Source organism: Lepisma saccharinum, chromosome 1 (assembly GCF_977018435.1).
Source record: "Lepisma saccharinum chromosome 1, izLepSacc3.1, whole genome shotgun sequence".
In the NCBI taxonomy this organism is placed as follows: Eukaryota; Metazoa; Arthropoda; class Insecta; order Zygentoma; family Lepismatidae; genus Lepisma; species Lepisma saccharinum.
This window is the reverse complement of record NC_139229.1, coordinates 164,989,864-165,009,601: the sequence shown is the minus strand read 5'-3', so window position 1 is coordinate 165,009,601 and position 19,738 is coordinate 164,989,864. Positions and strand designations below refer to the sequence as shown.

Here is a 19,738-nt window from a genome sequence, read left to right as displayed (position 1 = left end):
CTCTTATTCTTCAAAAGACAAATTGCAAGGATATTTCCACTTACCTAACAGCACAGCTGGCCGATGTCACCACGAGATCTGAGTCGATCAGACTACCACTGCAGACTGGGGTTTTCCTCGCAGATGGATCCTCACTGGAGACAAAATATACGATCCAACATGTTGAGGAGTCTCCTGCTCCTGATTGCCCGCATGCTGATCTCTTCACGACCATGTCGTTCTTTATCTCTGCTGCTGGCTGCTCGATGTCTGGAACTGGGCTTGCTTCTTCTGAATTGCTACCTTTTAATATTTCAAGTGTTGACTCCGTTACCTCTTCTGTAGCATCATCAACCACAGCAGGATCTGTTCTGGAAATCACACTGTCAACTTCGTTCTCGTTTTCGAAAAGCTCATCCTCTATCGTGGAGTATGTCGTGGTTTCTGTTGTATCTACAGGTTGGTATGTTGTTTCGCTACCATTTTCATTTTCACCTCTAGGGTTTTTCATTTCTTGCTCGGTATAGTTCTCAATTTCATCTGCTGATTGTGGAGATTCGGTAACAGTGTCATCTCCGTCAATGTTACCAGAACTTTCTGTTCCAGGTGCATCTGTAAAGGAGCCATCTTGATTGTTCATTGGATTTATTCTTTCCGTGTTCATGATCGGTGAAGATTGTTCCATTTCTGTTGAACTTTGAATAGGATGGTTTGGTAACTCAGATTCTGATTTCAACAATGGCGGGTCACTTGGCCCAATCTGCGCATTATTGCTCTCCTTCTCTTTAAGTTCCGACTTGACAATTGACATTTCGTTCTCTGAAAGTTTTGACTCGGACTGAGATTGTTGAATGTCACTTGTCACCTGATTCTCTTTGGGTACATCGTCTTGTTGATGCTCCACGTTTTCATTGCCGATGGATTCTTTATCCACATCAGGAATGACGGCGTTCGAAGAATCTGTGTCTTTTGCTAATGTTGGATCAGAATTTTGGGATGGTACTTCTTGAGGCTCTGGGTTTAGTTCTTCATTTTCAGTCTTCAGCTGTTCTGGCTTTGGTTGGTCAGGTTCTGACTTCGTTTGTTCAGTTTCTTGCTTTTGTTGTTCAGGTTCCTCCTTTAATTGCACAGGTTCTGACTCCAGCTCCCCAGGTTCTAACTTCACTTGTTCAGGTTCTTCATTTATTTTCTCAACTTCTGACTTTAGTTGTACAGGTACGGACTCCTGTTTCCCAGGTTCTGACTTAACATGTTCGGGTTCTGCTTTTACCAGCTCTACTTCTGATTCCAATTGCTCAGTTTTTGATTTCACCTTCAAAGAACCGTCTTGCTGGGAACTAGTTTCTTTTGATTGCGAATCCTTTGAGCTGATTTGCTCAAGATTTGTTTCCTGCTTTGAGGAATCGGCAGATTGTGATACCTTTGATCCTTCTTTTGTAGAACCTTGTTTTAAGTCCAAATTATCAGATTTTTGTGGCTCATCTTTGTTCGCGTCTGAATAACGGTTGTATGGAGACTTTACGTATTGTTCAGACTTCAATTCATTTGCTGATGGTTCTGTTGCAGGTGCTTCATCTATTGGAACAGTAGCCGTTTGAGCATCGGTTGTGCTTGGATGCGTATTAATTTGCAGACGATTGTTATGTTCATTGCTGTTTTCTAGCAAAAGGGCAATATTCAAGTCGTCATCGTCTTCAAGATTTGGTGATTCTTTGGCATCTGAATTACCTTCTCTTATCTTTTCGAGCGTGGGCTGATCATTATCCATTTTATCATCGTCAGCTATTTCTACCATAGGCTCAACAGTATTTACTTCTACGGTGGGATTTTCATCAGGAACATTAATTGGAACTGTTTCATCATCATTGGCGATTACATCTTCTGTTGTCAGTACAGCTGCGTTCTTCGAAGTGCCTAATAATATACTATCATGTGGTTTATAGGAGTCAGTCTGCTGAATATCTTCTTGCATTTCTAAGTTGCTATCAATATCTTCCTGTACTATTTCCTTGTCCTCATCTTCTCTTACGTCAGACAAAGTGTCAGATATAGCTTGGATACTGGAAAATAAGTCATCAGGCACGTCTTCAGGTTTTAAACTTGAAGTTGTTGTGTCAGATTCCGTACCCATGTTAGGTTGATTTTCATTTTCTGGCTTCTCATCGGGTATGTTTTCATTTGTACTTTCTATGTCTTCCTTTATGTTTGGTGATTCAGTAGGAATTTCTGTAGTGGTGGATACTTCAAGAGGTTCGTCATTTTTACTTTCCTCAGGTAGTATAACATTGTCTCCACTTTCTGGAGTTTCCTTGTTCAAATCCACCTCGTTACTATCTGAAGATGTTAAAAGGTCAGATTCTAAGCTGCTGGTACCTTCGTCAGAGGATGAACCATGAGATTCTCCAAGGTCGCTCTTCTCTTCCGTTTCATAGATTACTGTTTCGGTCGAGTAGTCATCACAGATTGTTGTTGATTGATAACTCTCTTCGCTAACAGAATCAGATGAAGATGTTACTGTGCTTTCAGCATTACTTGATATTATACCTTCATTCGAACCTCCAGAGTGCAACAACATTTCAGAATTTTCTTTTTCTAACGATGACGAACTATCTTCTATTTCGCCTTCGCTAGAGCTCATCGTTGTCACATCAGGAGAGCCCATTACTACATTTTCAATTTCTTCATTTATATGGCTCATTTGCGAATGTTCGCTCTCAGAGTTATTTTGGTCATTTCTTTTCACGTTATTATTTTCTTCTGATACGTCCTCAGTTTCCACGGTCAAAGGACCTTTGATCAGTCCATCTGCTGGTTTGGCACTTTCGTCTTTATTCATCCCTTCAAATGCGGATCCCTGTTCAGGAAATGATAGCGTTCCTGTAGGTTCTTTATCAATCTGTGCAGAATCTTCGGAATTTGGAATTCCTGTTAAGGCAATACTGCCCTCTTCAAATCTCTCAGTGGTTGGATTGATGTCATTCACATTGTCGACATTTGGATTCCTATCAGCATTCATTTCCGGCGAAATATCTACAGCTGGTTTCATTGTCATAGCAGGTGAATTTTGCTCAGTTTCTTGAGGTTTAGCTATCTTCTCACTGTTGCCCATTGGCTCCTCTTGGCCTTCTGAACCCACGCCAGTATCTGACATTCCACCTGCACTAACTGTTGTCTTTTCTATATCATTCATGATAATATCTTCTCCTTCTATGACGATATCTTGTTCTTCTGGTGCATAATAATCTCGAATATTCATGTTTTCTGTTGTATCTTCTGCAATTTTAGTTGATGTTTCTGTATTGCTCATTTGATCTTTTTGTTCCGGTGGTACTCCAGTGGAGAAATTTGGAGAATTATTATCTTCGCTGGATTGAGAATTAGTTTCATCGACATCTACATTGCTTTCAGTTTCCATTTGGTCAGATTCAGCACTCGGTTTCAACACAGCTGTTCCTTCATCATTCTCCTCTGGAATTTCACTGTATATAATTGCGTCTCTTTCTGGAGCTTTAAGATGGAATACAATGTCCATAATTGCAGCTTCGCCGTGTTCTGGAAGAAGATAATTCTGACTTATTTCATCAAGATTTGTGACAAGTGCAGCATCCTGTTGTGATGGTTCTTCCTCGCCAAGTTCAGAGGATATTTTGTCACTTTCTGCTAATTCAATTTCAGTGATTGGATCTCCGGTTACTTCTTCGATCATGTCATTTACACTTTGTACTTCCGTTTCAGTTGTTTCGTCGGGTTGTGGTTCGTATCTAATTGTTGTTGCAGGCTCTTCTACTTTTGGGATATCGTTAGTTTGCATTGTGGTGATATCTACTGGCACTGGTTTTTCCTTCGTAACATAGGCAACAATATGATCAACTTCATTATCTTGAGAAAAGTGGGGGTTTGTAGTTGTTGAACTTAAATCTTGTACTTTAGGAGTTGTAGACGCAATCTTGTGGTCAAGGTTTGTTGTTGAAGTTGTGTTTGACAAGTTGTCTTCCACGCTTCCACTGTCAACTTCAATTGATTCTTCTGAAGTGCCTGAGATTTTCACACCGAACAAGTCTACAATATCGTCGAAAACCGCACCAAAATCAAACGTATCATCATCGTCGTCATCATCATCATCGTCGTCGTCATCCTCGTCTGAATCTGGCCTTAAAGGCCTTGATGTTGTAGATGATCCTGCCGGACTTGATGCGGAATCAGATTGATTGGTAGCTATTGCTTCAGTTTGTGCTTCTGATATCACACCGGCGTCCGGTTGGGGTGAAACTAGATTATCGGTCTCATCAGGTACTTGTTCGTTCTCAGTCTCCTTTTCATCGTCTACTACTCCAATTGGCTGTGAAACTGGTGAGTCGGCGGCCACTGGTACACTGGAGTCGCTACCAGCTGTATCTGTTAAGACATCAGCCGCAGGTGAAATTTGATCAGAAGAACCCTCGGAAATTGAAGGTTTACTTTCGCTAATACCATCCGGTATCTGTGGTTTGTCTTCCTCCTTTGGTATATCAGCTTGAGTGGTTTCTACAACAGCCACGGTATTTTGTGATGAAGATGAAACGTCAGATGATGTCTGCACCTCGTCCGATGCGGCAGGAGTTTCTGGTTCCGGTACCTTTACGACAGCAGACCCATCAGTTGGTGTTTCTAGTCCAGTCCCTACCGGCATGTCTGCCATGGGATCCTTGTCAGACGAAGCATCCGATAAAATAGTGGGTTTATCATCATCCATAGGCTTTTGCATGTCGTCATTCAAAACGGGTTTTTCTAATTCTGGTGTCATAGACGTATCTGAGATTGTCGGGATTTGACTACCTTCGCCCGCAGCTGGCACCTTGTCACTCGGCATATCTGCAGATGGCATTTCTTGGTCGGGAATTTTGTCGGCTGTCATGTCTGAGGTCTGCAAAGAATCTCCTGTTTCCACAGGCATATCTATCATTGGCATCTTTTCATCTTCCATAACGGATGACATATCTTCACCAGGTATACCTGGCATATCTGATATCGATGTTGATTGATCATTAACTACATTTGTTTCTGGTACTTGTTGTACGCCTTCGGATATGTCTGAAGATGGTTGCTTCTGATCTGGCATTGCGGGTTCTTCGGCCATGGGTATCTTGTCTCCGTCCATATTATCACTTTCTGCTGGCATGCTTTCATCAACTGTCATGTCAGCACTAGGCTGTTTGTCTACCATCACATCTCCTGAAGACATACTGCCAACAGAACCTGAAGACATGTCATCCATAGGCATTTCAGCTGCAGGTTGTTTGTCTACCATCGCATCTTCTGAAGACATGCTTCCGCTAGACCCTGAAGACAAGTCATCCATAGGCATTTCAGCTGCAGGTTGTTTGTCTACCATCGCATCTTCTGAAGACATGCTTCCGCTAGACCCTGAAGACATGTCATCCATAGGCATTTCAGCCGCAGGTTGTTTGTCTACCATCGCATCTTCTGAAGACATGCTTCCGCTAGACCCTGAAGACATGTCATCCATAGGCATTTCAGCTGCAGGTTGTTTGTCCACCATCGCATCTTCTGAAGACATGCTTCCGCTAGACCCTGAAGACATGTCATCCATAGGCATTTCAGCTGCAGGTTGTTTGTCTACCATCGCATCTTCTGAAGACATGCTTCCGCTAGAGCCTGAAGACATGTCATCCATAGGCATTTCAGCTGCAGACTGTTTGTCCATCGTATCTCCTGTAGACATACTTCCGCTGGATTCTGAGGGCATATTATCCATTGGCTTAACAGCATTGTCAACTTGAGCAATTTCTTCTTCAGCTCCAAGCGTACCACCATCTTCCGAAGGCACTTTGACCTCATCTTCCACATCAGGAGACGGCACGTTTTCTGACGATGGTGTAGTCATCGCAGGCGAGAAACGGTCGACCATTTCGGTGACGGCCGACGGTGACATTGAGATGAATTGGTCCACTGTAACCACTGTCACCGGAGACTGAGACGATGACAGTTCCGGCAAATCATCTGGAGGAGGAGATGAGGGCTTCCTCTCGGGGAATATTGAGTCCTTTTCCTCTTCTTTGATGTTGTACTTGCAGCAAACGAAGTGCGCGCTGGGCGTGAAGGCGGAACGCAGACCATTGCAATGTCCACCTTCATCGTCAGGCAGGAAATCTTCGTCCAGTGTGCAGTCAACCCCCAGCAAGCAATAGCCGGTTCCTTGGCGACAGGTGTTCACTCCCATGATTACAAACAAACCTGTGGATAGAGGAGATAAATGATTGTATCTTTCCTACTATCAAACCATCACATTGCTTTCACCTATGAATTTCCATAGAATTTGGAACCCTTTAACATACGTTCTTTCATAACAATGCTATAAAAATTGAAAGAAAGACAATATATGATACGAATGTTTAGTGTAAATATTTTCACGTAAAGAAGAGTCTAGTTACAATTTGATATTAGAATAGCATTTCCTCGACACTAAATTTTACCGTTTCAGAAATACTTATGATCGCGTAAAGGTCTACAAACTCGATATAAAATAAATACAATAATGACAACATGATCGCTCTTTTAAAACAACACGTGGTACAAATAAAATATTTGAAATTTTAAAATATAGATATGATGTATAATCCGACACAACAAGTCAAAATTCTCAAATGTTTGAGCTGCTGCCTACTGATTCACCTAGAATTTTAAATCTACTATGTCGCTTACCTGGATCAACAATAGGCAATGCTACGACAGTCAAGTACTGTGTCACTCCTAAAAGGAGCAACAGATGACCTCTCCAGTCCATAGCTTCCGGTTGTTGCCTCTATCTGGAAAGAAATATACCGTATGTTAAAGTTACTTATCTTAAATTACTGACTGCTTCCAACAAAAATATTTAATGTGTGTGCAATAACAGAACAGATATAATTGATTGATTGAATTGGGTTTTTACGTCGCTTTTATGCCAATTTGACCGATCGCGACGATGAGGATGAGTGATGATATTATGACAATGATGAAGCGGCACTCACAGAGTCCTGGCTGGAATTCTGAACCCTAGCGTCGTAGCACGTTGTTCTAACCACTACGCCACGGAAGTCAGCTAGAACAGATAGAAGCTGTAAAACTATTTTCCTCGTTTGTTCGAAAGAGAGTTTTGCACATGAAATTATTTCAGCAGGTAATCTCCGTACGTTCCTAACACATATCTGATAAATGTAGTGGGTGTCCATTGGAGTTACGTCTATCCACCGGTTCATTCCATAAGTCGTATCAAATCAATATTTAACTACAGATCAAATGGATCTGTGAAAATGAAAGCAAAATCCCGTGTCCGAGCAGTCCGTTGAAGGCCAATAGCTGCTACGTGGTAAGTAACTCCTAAGAAAATGAAAAGTCCATTTGAAAAATCAGTTGAGAGCATAATTGGCATAATTATCTAAATTCTGTTGAAATGATTCAACGTTGGAAAAATCTCTGATGTATTTCTCGTCATATGTCAGTTGCAAACAGCTCTCTATGTTGGTTATTAAGTTAGATGAAGGCTATTGAGAGCAACATTTACAAATATGGTTGGACTACATTCCCTCTCTCACTTTACGTTTTCACCAAGCAGGACATTGCTTTGTCAATGTGTGGTCCAGCATATTCTTCAATAGGTAACATGTTCCCAGATTATTTAAATATATATATATATATTTTCATAATTACCCATGTAAAATTCTAGCTTCAGCCCTTGCAAATTTCCCCGTAGTTTAGTTCCGCGCTTCTTCAAGGAAATGTACCCTTCTTTCTTTGATTCCAAACATGAACTACTCATATCTTATATAAGTGTGCATTATAATATTCCAACATTGCAGACGCTAATGTATGGTGCATGCTTAATAAAATTATGCGTGGGTATTGCCTGCTAATAGACACGCTGTCGCGAAAATTGTAGAAAATTGTAGAAGAGAAAAATATATTGACTCGGACACTGGCCTAGAATGAATTACCTGCTAAGAGACACATGGGAAGGAATGAGTAACGGAGAAAGGATCCAGGGAAGATGAAGATATCAGATGATAGATAATACGGATATTAAATTAAGTGTATCCTACGCGAACTTGAAGCCTAAGGTGCACGATCGAAAAGCCTTCAGAGAATGATGAACGCATGAACAATTATTGTAATAAGTATTAACTATTGTAGGTAGTACCTTCAGAGAATTCGCATTCAATGAAACGCTGTACTAAATTATAGGGTATGTGTCAAGATAGGTTCAAAATAAAGTCTGCTGTGCAATGGACAGTGGGCATAAGGAGCATATGGAATGTGAATGTAGAGCTCCACATATTCTCTATCTTGATCGTAAAGGAGGTAATACGATCAGTAACAGGATCATGCCATCAATTTCTCCAGTCCCCAGTGAACCATTGGTGAGTTGTTGTTTTAAGTCCAGTTTATGCACAGTAATGCTAATCAGGACTGGACCTACAGTTTAAAGTAGAATCCGAACCACTATGTGTCTCCACCGGGTATCGAACCCGGGACCTCTTGATTACAAGGCAACGACTCTACCACTGCACCATCGGGGAAGCATGAACCATTGATGAGAGGCTGATAGAGATCCAAAGGTGCTTACACTGAGTGATGGATTGATTTAGTTTATTTTACTTTACTTTACTGCCATTTTTGGTTAATCGCGAAGATGAGGATGAGTGATGATATGATGAAATTAATGAAGGGACACTAACAAAGTACGCCGAGGTCGGGATTCGAACCTGGTACTCCAGGAGTCATATCGCGCTGTGCTAACCACTCCGCCAAGCAGCTTACACTGTTAGTAGTTACCACAAAATGCACAATATTCTACCGTTAACTTTCAACAGTCTACCTGTCAATGTACAGTTACCAACAATAAAGATGGGACACCTAGATCCTGAAATACTATAGCTTCCTTGGAATGCATTATGTATGCTGCCTCACTCTACGGCGATAAGGATATTTTAATAGAAAATTTTCAATAGCAACTTCTACCACAGCCGTAGGAAACATGACTTGCAGCGAAGAAAATGTTTCAGGATTTGGTGTTCTATTTTTATTGCCGTTGACTGTACAAAACGAGACGCATTCGTTTTCTTAATTAAATTTAAATATTTTATCATACATAAAGGTAGATAACGATTATAAATTGCAGTTGAGTGTACCAGAAAAATATTCAAAAATGAATAATTAGATTTACAATATTTAGGTTGTGTAATGGTCATTAATACTTCAAAAACGATCACGGCCATTTTTTACGGCAGTTCGATTGCAGCGGAAACTGACGGCCTTAGCCAGTCATTTCTCCAGTCATTTTTTTACAGTGTGAACAACGGAAAAATCTCCTACCAGGGAATCGAACCAAATTTTACGAGTGAAAGTTAGACTTCCTGCCAACTTCAAGAGTAGATATCCAATACCATGTGTTAGGTGAGTTCTAACGGGTCATTTCGCCTTTGTGTATAATTTCTACGATGCAGGGTGTGGTCAGAAACTCAAGTCAACTGAATGAACACAATAAAGCGTAGTGCTTTCCTGGTTCACATAAAAATAAACGAAAGAACACTACACTACAAAGGCGGAACATTAATAACACAAGTCTCCTTTCCGGTCGTGAAGTTCAGTTCAAGAGACCATCAGCTCTGAGTGCTGCAAACAATGTGCAAAACCGAAGACCTCACACTTGGGATACGTGGCTCGGAAGAGTCTTCGAGGACCCTTCAAGCAGTTGGACATCATCCAGTTCACCTGTGTACACAGGCGATGTACAGTTACTCGTACGACAAGGGATTACGAAGACAAACTTCACCTTCGCAGGATGACTGTCCATTACGTTGAACATGTTTGGAAAACGGTGTTCAAAGTAAGCACGGCGCTGATGTCTTAAGTAAGGGAATTTGCAGGTCGTCGAGTGACAGGGGAACGTTAATCGAAGTGAAGAATCATCAGTCATGATTGTTGCTCTAGTCAGGGTTGCCAGAGATTTAGATTTCAGCCTGAAATAGCGTCAAAGGCTCGTGGAATTAAACCAAAGTGCTTCCTGTGACAGCGCATTTCAGTATACTTTCTCACCTCAATTGGTCGGTAATACCAAACGCTGTACTTTGTTCACATGTAAACATACACATATTTTGAATGTCGCATTTTTTCAGAATCGTTCGGGACGGGCACAATGGCAATGCGCAGCAATTTTCATTAACAAATATATTTCAAGTGGAAATATTCTTCTTAATTTTAATTTTTCAGTGTCCAAAATGGAACATGGCAATGAAAATCAGCTATTTTTTTATATTAGCCAGAGGAAACTAAAAGATTCCATTAGATCCTGGTGTTGTCAACTAATTTAATCTGGATCCCACTTAAAACTGTAGGTCCAGTCCCGATTAGCCATACTGTGCATAAAGTGGACTTAAAACACCAAATCAATCAATCAATCAATTTAATCTAATTTTTATATTTGCCAGCGAGCCTATACATAATCGAACTATACTCCTCATGATTATACAATAATTGATTTCTTAATATTAAATTCCAATGGTAAATATTAATTAACGTATGAAGTTAAAAAATTAGAATGATGTTTACGAGCAATATTGTTGGGATCGGAACAACGACTTTTAAAAACAGAGTTTACCGGGCCGCGGCATCTATGGGGTTGTGTTGTCCTGTGTTTTTCTTTTGTGTGTGCTGAATTCCTCTTTACAGCCTCGGGTCTTAATGTGGAGATTTCATTGTCGGAGACAGCGTAATTCTAGTTCTTGTTAAGAAATGTATGACTGTATTAAATTGAAAAATTGAGTGACGAAATTTTTAATTGGCATGAGCATGGATAAAAATCATGAGTTGTATTAAAATCATGAGTTGTATTAAAAATCATTTTTGATGTTTTTTTTATTTAAATCGGATTTTTTTTTAATTTAAGAAAAACACTTAAAATTGCTTGTATGGTTTTTGGTACCATATGGTAGATATGTCTTTTTTATAGAAAAGGTTTTTCTAGTAAACGGCCCTATAAAGTATTCGAACACTTTGATTAAAGCAAATAAAAAATATATGTAAATATATGTTTTTATGTTTCTGATACTGTATAGCTACATGAATCTAGTACGGAAATGTTTGTTTAATGTGTTAATTAATAATAATTTCAGTAACTTTTCTTCCAGTGAAAATAAAACATTCTGGATGTACTCTATAATAATAATAATAATAATAATAATAATAATAATAATAATAATAATAACCCGTGGCTCGACAGCCCTTGGGCCTAGGCTTATCTCCCGACTGCCAGTCTCCCTCCCACAATCCTACCTAGATTTGTGGAGATCTTCAACCGGCAATGGGCTGACGTGGGGTTAGCACGTCGAACCCCCAGCCGTTATAGGATATTTTTATGACCGGGTTACGCTACTCACTCGTAGCTTCCCAATTTCCTCACGAAGGTGGGTTGCTATCAGTCCTATATACACAGAAAAACCCAGAAACTGAACCCATGCGGACTCAAACCTACACCGTCCCGCAGTCTTGAGTCCAAAGCACAGCACCTTAGACGGCACGGTGTACTCTATAATTGTAACTTAAAATATTTTTTAGCAGCTGAATTGTGGGACGTTTTTTAATGATAGTTTGCAAAGTATCAGCTGCCATGTTTATTTACAGTTTAATGATAATTACACTATTTTACGGTTAAACATGATTAGTATTTTGTATATTTGTCTACACAAAATGTTTCCCATCTTTGCCTTAATGAAGTATTGAACTTTTAATCAAGAGAAATTTAAATGCGTTTACAGTTTACATATTACATTTCCTTTTGAATGAGCTTCACCCCATCAGTACATATACTACTTTGTTTCCTTTCTTTTTCTTTTCCTATCTTAGAGCCTAATAAAACCATCATTAAATGATTACGAGATTAATATACTTTCACCAAAAGTGATTCTGATATCTACAAAATCCTCATGTACATTATTCTATAAATTATATATTTAAAGTGATCTAAATCAGTGACTTTTTAAAAAAAATCACCTGATATAAATCAACACACCTTGATTGGCATACATTATTTTCTTTTTGGGGGCTTATCCCCGTATTGTATAACGGGTAAAGATAGCCTATGAGCTGATGTGCTTATCAATAAAAAATAAATATGAAATAAAATATTAAGAAATCTGTAACTCAATCAATGTTAGAATCGTTCGACACATTGAACTGGAGAGGGCGTCGTCAAAATGACGTAGACGATAAAGGATAAAATTAGGAAAATTCGAGAGAATAATACAAAATAATAATCAATCAAAAATTATTATTAGTAACTTCACATTGAATCAATTTTTTGAAATTACGTCCCCGGTGAAGTTTCGTTTCTATTTTGACCTTTAGGTGGTCTGTTGAATTTTAAGTTCACTTTGCACACATAAGCTAATTGAGACAGGACCCGCAGTTTAAAGTGGGATCCGTAGCACTGTGTGCCTCAACCGGGGATCGATGTGGTTCACAGGAAGAGTGTGGGAGAAAGGGCTGTCAGAAAAGTCCCTAGTTTATGACCACGATAACTAACGGTCAATTCCAGAATTTGATCAGAACTGGTGTCGTAGTTCATTGAGCGATATCGATGGAAACATTTCGATGATGGATGATTTTTCCTTGTGTTGTTGATGTTGATAGGCCTCCTGATTCAACCGTTTCAGATGTTTCCAATCAGTCCGGCGATTGAGCGACAAAACTGGGGAGGAAAAGGGGGGGGGGTCAAGAACAATTTACTTTCTCTTGGTAAACAAGGATTACAGGCCTGGCAAAAACGTTTGTGGGGGGGGGCACTGCAACTCCCCCCCTCCTCTTGATCCACATAATTACCGCCACTCTTTCCAATCCATATGTAAGCTACATTTTCGGAAAACAAGACAAAACACTCGTAGAGGCTATAGGGGTTTAGAGCTGACATTTTCCTAGCAAGAAGGTACAGACACCGGCAATAAAAATTGGAAGACTAGATTTTTCAATACTCGGTTTCTTGCATGACGATATGTGTGTTGCCTAACTCTACGGCGGTGGTAGAACTTGTTATTGAAAATTTGTAATTGAAATCTACTAACTAAGTTAGGCAACACACATAACGCATTGTAGGTAAGCGAGTATTTCAGGATCAAGGTGTCCCATCTTTTTTGCCGGTGGCTGTACCTCGGAGAACTGTCTTTATATTGGATTTGAATTGAATAGGTTAACATGTTTGAAGATGCTCGAATTTCATGCTGTTGTATTAGTTATTTAATGCGCGCTCGAGATAATTTCAACTTGTAATGCCGAAAATGATGCTTGCAAGTGACAGCGGAGATTTTGCTGGAATTTGGTCAGTCAGTACGTTGTTAGTTTTTAAGACGTAACGTTGTGTATTTCATTTCTATCTTAATATTACAAATTTCTGACTTCACTCTTCAATTTTTCTGAAATATCTAATTTTATCTTTCTTTCCAAATTGCATCAATTTATTAGAAACATGTACACAATTATTAAAATTAGAATTGTTTTTGAGTTTCAAATTACTGTTGTAGTAGACAGCTATCTATTAGAAATACAAAGTTCTGCAAATTTTACTACAAAAAACAGATAACTGTTCAAACATGATGCCACCCCTATATACACCAAAAGTGAACTTTGCAAACCGACCTCCGTTGCAGTGTCAGTTTAACGCGCTACGATGCCAGAGGACTCAGGCTCGAACCCAGTGTAAGACAAGGATGTATCATTGTGCTTATCCCCATTTGGTCAGTTCATCATTCAACCATATCGTGGATGAACTCAAGAGGTAGAGGAGAGACGTCAAATAATCAAGATAGAAAGAATGAAAGGAAAGCTAACTTTGCAAGCCCCTCCTCAAATCAGAAACGTAGCTGCATCAGTCAAAACGTCGAAAAGTACTTTGTCCATTTCCTATCTTTCACAATTATGGCCATATAAAAGTCCTTCCCCGAAATATATTTTCCTCCGTACGCGCTTTCTACATGTTCGCCGGGACGATGTTAGAGCAACGTGAGTCACAAGCTCTAAAATCGAAGAATTCAGAATGAATCCATGTCTTATCTGGCATTCGAACCCGGGAGCCCTGACGTCGCAGCGCGCTGCTCTGATCAATCAGCCACAACCTGCTATGTGTCCCGGGTATCGAACCCGGGACCCCTTCATTATGTTATCACTACACCCGACTAGACCACCGTGACTCGTGATGCTGATCACATCACCTCCAAAATGGCTGAGATCGAAGAGTGTGTGGGGGCCCTACCCCCGTCCCCCCATATGCCTCATGACATGAATCAAAGTGCACTGGGGGTTATTATCGTAGGATATCTTAAGGCAAATGTTCACAATGATTGCAACATTTATTGTTTTCAGTCAACCAACAACAACAAGAAGAACTCTGGTGTAACGAAGCCCTAACGTTGATTTCTGCAGCATAGCTGGCCTCTCATTCTACAGCTAACAAAAACACGTAAAAAATCAAGTTATCTATTATTATAATAATCGATTTACAAAGATGTTACATAGAGGCTCTCTGATAATTTATACATAATGGCACGTATTGCTCCAATCAATGCAATATCGAAGATACTTTGGTTATATTATTCTTATCCATAGCCGAGACTGGGATCAATTCAGCTGTGCCCTCCTGAATACACACACGCAGAAGTTATGGGAACTAACTAACTAACAAGTAATCTCTTTTTTTTACTTCTAAACGTGCTGTTAACTTCTCGCTTTATTCTATTATAATTGCTTAAATTTGCATCATCAAAGTTATTTGACCACCTAAGTTTAGCCCCATTTCTTATTTCTTTTAGATTATGACATTCATTATCAAACCACGGCTTACTTTTTCTTGGTTCACGGTATCCTATTCTCTCTTTAGCTGCTGATTCTATTGCATTAGGTATATGCTCCCAATTCTTATTAACGCCTGTTTCATTTATATTTTCGTCATCATTTAAATCCTGCAAGATATCGAAGTTATTTGACAGTTTATTTTGGTAAATTTTCTTAATTCTTTCATCAGTAAATTTTCTAAATTTTAGAACTTATAGATTTTGTTGCTTATGATATATCACTGAGAGTCTTTCGCTTAATTTAGCAATTACTAAGTAATGGTCAATGGCGCAGTCAGCACCTCTGTGTGAACGAACGTCAATTTTACTAATATGCCTTCCTTTATCAATGAGAATATGATACAAGTTGTGGCAAAATTAAAGAAATAATCTATCGAAACCACCAGCAAACTAATTTATTCTCTTGTGAGGCTGATTTATTTTATTTTTTGTCATCAAGTACTTTCTTGCACACTTGCTAACCTAAAGTGCCTTCTCCCCGCTCTAACTTCAGCGATAGATTTAAAAATAATATCTGATTTCTGTAGTATTCTGCGGTCTATCTTTTGTTTGAACAGTTTTCTCTAACGTTCACGGTTAAAATTACTTTGCCGAAATATTCATGACTCTTTCGTAAAACTTAGCAAGAATTATTTTTTCAAAACCCTAAACGTATTGATTCGTATATGACAATGAGAATCTTATTAAAGGTGATCACATAAGAACAAGTCGCACCATTCTTAGAATAAATTGTTCGAACAGGACAATAGATTTTTGTGAAAAAGTGCAGAGATCCACTATGGTAAACTTATTCTTCAAAATGGAGACAAAACCGAAACGGGATTTTTGGGGAATTTCTTATGATAAAGAGCAGATGACCTATCTAAACAAATCTCAACCGGCCCGTCTTGTTATTTTGAAATTCCAAGTTGAATCTTATTTAGCCTAAGTTATTTCCGCATATAAGCTAATCGGGACTCGACTTAAAGTTTGAAGATGGATTTGGATAACTTAATTTTGCATTTGCCAGGCACCCTTTGCTTACAAGGTGACAATGTGAACCACAGTTATCGCCAAAAGATATAAAAACTCTCTTGAAAAAAAAAAATATATACTTCCTGTCAGCGCTTGAAGTGTAAAATGCTAGCTTGGGGAGATGTTTGATAGAGCCTTGTGGTTAGCTGGGGAGATGCTCGTAGGTTTTCCTTGGTGATAATGAGACAGCTGGGGGGATGCTTTGCGAAAACTTTGGAGGATACTATCCCCCCCGCATCCCCTCTCACTTCGAGTACAGCTTCCTGTACAAACAGACCCATCCGAACCCAGGAATCGAATCGAACCTGAGACTCATGTTTAGAGGCAGCCAATATAGTTGCTGCATTTCTAATTTAGCGTTGGCCAATTTTAACTAATCGCGACGATGTGGATGAACATAAATGGCATTAATTAGATGAGACTGGTGAACGGACACATCCGTACCCTGTTCGGGACTCGAACCCGAAAACTTGGATGGCGAGATCGAAAGTCGACCACTTGAGTCGCTGGGCCAACGAGCAGGTGAAAATCAACAAATAATAAGCACACTTACCACGCACTGCTATTCTGAACACTTCCACTTATCAACTGACCAAGTTCACAGGATGTTTCCGCCTGTCTAGTTCCCTATCACTTGAACTGTCTGTCGAAAAACACCTAGTTGTACACCACTACACACACGCTCACTCCCGCACGATAAATGAAACGCCGAAGCCAATTCGAAGCACTGTCTCAAGAGCGACTGCCCCTTGCATACGCACACTTCAGTTGACGAATGTCCGCTGGTACCAGTTCATGGAACACATCTACACGTAGGGTGACCAAGAATCATGACGTGGTCCGACCTTGCGATTTGACGTTAGCTGCACAATCCAGAGCAGGAATTTACCCCGTACCGATTGTCCGCCGAACAATGACGTATGCTTTGTTTCACATACTCAGAAATACAGTATTTCAACACGCCTGTCAGTATGTACTCATTGTTCTAATCAGGGTGCAAGGGGGTGACATGCGGTGCAACATATTTCTTAGGTGATTGATTCCTATGCTGCGTTCTCGATTTTTTTTAACTTGTCATAAATGAGTAAAAGTGAATGACTTCACTTTAAAAAGATAGGTGTGGAACACACACATACAGACAGAGGGATAAAGGCAGACAAAAATAGAGAAAGAGAGAGAGAGAGAGAGAGAGAGAAATTTTTAAGAGTTAAATGGGTAGAGAAACAAAGGAGAGAGATTTTTCTTTTATTATTTAGCGTCGCTTTTCTGCCACTTTTGGCTAAACGCGAAGATGAGGATGAGTAATCTTATGATGAAATTGATGAAGGGACAGTCACAAAGAACACCTATGCCCACACGCGATTCGAACCGGGGACGCCTGGCGTCGTTGCGCGCTGTGCTAACTACGCCGCCACGGAGGTCAGCGAAAGAGAGAGAGAAAAGAGAGCAACAGAAAAACGGGGGAGAAAAGAGATATAGAAGAGAGGGAAAGGAAGAAGATATAAAGTAAGAGAGGGCGAATAAGGAGATATAAAGAAAGAGAGGGAGAAATGAATGAGATTTAGAGAAAGAGGGAAAGGAAGGAGAAGAAAAAGAGAAAAGGAAATCAAGAAGATATAAAGAAAGGAAGAATATATATACCCAGAGAGAGGTGAAAGGAATAATATATAAAGCCAGAGAGAGGGGTTAGGAAGAAGATAAATAGAGAGGAGGAAAAGGAGGAGATAGAAAAAAAGACAGAGGGGAATGGAAGAAGATATAAAGAAAAGGTAAACGTTGGAGATATAAAGAAAGAGAGAGGAGGAAAGGAAGAACGTATAAAGAAAGAGAAAGAGAGAGGGAAAAGAAAGAAGGTACAAAAAAGAGAGAGAAAAAAGGAAGGCTATTATAAAAAGCGGGAAATGAAGGTCTAAGACCGTCAGTTTACTCGACCATACAAACGGTCCTGACCGTTTTTAAAGAATTACCAGTCATTACATAAATAATAATAATCCGTGGCTCGACAGCCATGTAAGGGCCTTAGCTTATATCCAAACTACCAGTCTTCCTTCCACAATCCTACCTAGAGGTGTGAAGTACTTCAACGGGTAATGGGGTGACGTGGAGCCAGCACGTCGAACCCCCAGCCTTTATAGGAGATTTTTATGACCGGGTTACGCTACTCACTCGCTCCACAATTTCCTCACGATGGTGGGTTGCCACCGGTCATATACACAGGCCGAGAACCCAGAGACTGAACCTAGGCGGACTCGAACCCATGCCGTCCCGCAGTTGGAGCCCAAAGCACAGGAGGAGGACTGTCATTGCATAGTTACCCTAATTAATGTAACTATAATGATTCAGTTTTTAAATATATATTTATGGGACAATTAACAGCAATTTACAATGATAAAAATATTCAATTTTGAATTTTAAAAACTGTTTGCGTACCGTTTTTATAAATTTAGAAGCAGACTGTTAAATTTTAACGGGAGAATATTGTAAATTGTACGACAACTTCTAACTGTGTAGCATAAAAAAAATACCACGAAGTATTAATGGTAATTACATAGTTTCCCAAATTGTCAGTTTACGCTCCCATTAAAAAATTGCTCTGGCGGTTTTTAAAGTATTGCCTGCCATTAGATAATTACCGTAATCCTGTTTTTAAAAATATATTTATAGTGCACGCAACTGTAATCTATAATCTTTATCTATCTTTATGCCAGATAAAATATTAACGTTTAAATAATAGACAGTCACGTCAGATTTCTGTAAATTAACAAGTATACTGTTAAATTTTAACGGTGGAATATCAAAAATTTTACGATAACTTTTTACTTTGCAGTACTACCACTACTACGAATAATAATAATAGTAATAATAACGCCAATTAGAGGACAAAGAATTGTAGTTTATCTTCCGTAGTGCTATCCACAGCCAGGATTCAATTACGATTCATCTTGAATCACGTGTTGTTGATTGACATCTAAAATAACAATTACTAAACGAATTCCAAGTATATGCTTAATAGACACCTGTTTGATTGTGCCAGACATCGCCCTCGTTGTGTGACTGAGCCATTTAATCGGTTTACATAACAACTCCAATTGGTGCATGGTTCCTTCATTGCACCGTATGTATGAGTTCGTCAAAAAGATTTTGGAATGAATGATTGATCATACTACATTTTTCTCTTTCGATTCACCCCCGTAATCCGCTTCAAAATGTTTTCCATGTCGATCCTGAATTTATTCCACTTTCAAAAGTGTCGACCAAATTTGTACGTTCATTAGGTGTTTTTTTTATTGTTTAATCATAACGTTATTTTAATACTGAAAGGGAAGATTTAAGAATGAAATAAGAGAAGTGACTGCGGGCATGTGTACAGGCATGTTATACCCCAACGTATGTCTGATTGGACTGACGAGAAACAATAGAAAACTCTTCAGTACGGAAGAGTGCTCGAGAGATTTGAACCAGTCATCTCCCGTATATGACTCTGTCACCTTAATAACTGAGTTAACTAGTTCGATATGTTTCAAGCACCGTATTTGTACCGATTCCAATTTTTTTTCATATGCATTGATTAAGTTCCACACAAAAAATTTTCTCCACATTAGTACAATCTTCATGTAACAACTGTTTTGTACACAAATTTTTCATTCGATTTAAACTATACCGCCAGTTGCCTCCTGAGATATAATAAATTAATCACATGAATAATCCTCTACTTTTTGACTCAACTACGAAGTGGTGCTACAGTGAAATTCCTAAATGTGTGTATGCTTGGTCGAGTTTGGGGATAGATGGGGTCGGGGGGGGGGGTGCTATTATGATTCAACATGGGGACAATGAAGCAATTTAAGGGGGATTCTTACGAAAAATAT

The 19,738-nt window shown here is 39.4% G+C and overlaps 2 protein-coding genes across 3 annotated transcripts in view; one reads left to right on the top strand and one right to left on the bottom strand.

The window, feature by feature from the left end:
- Window positions 1-19,738, top strand: part of mas (trypsin-like serine protease domain-containing protein masquerade) — a 419,698-nt gene that overhangs the window by 247,269 nt on the left and 152,691 nt on the right. The gene's annotated exons all lie outside the window — the stretch shown is intronic.
- The window catches only part of LOC146003645 (uncharacterized), a 43,128-nt gene that overhangs the window by 5,567 nt on the left and 17,823 nt on the right, over window positions 1-19,738 (bottom strand). Inside the window, exons 1-3 of one of the 2 annotated variants that reach the window (XM_083141995.1) lie at window positions 16,423-16,577; window positions 6,682-6,785; window positions 45-6,213 (exon numbers count right to left, since the gene is read on the bottom strand). In XM_083141995.1, coding sequence (XP_082998121.1) covers window positions 45-6,213; window positions 6,682-6,763 — 6,251 coding nt within the window. In that variant the 5' untranslated portion in view covers window positions 6,764-6,785; window positions 16,423-16,577. Of the gene's footprint in view, window positions 1-44; window positions 6,214-6,681; window positions 6,786-16,422; window positions 16,578-19,738 lie in introns of those variants that run through there. The other variant, XM_083141988.1, reaches the window with a different exon arrangement.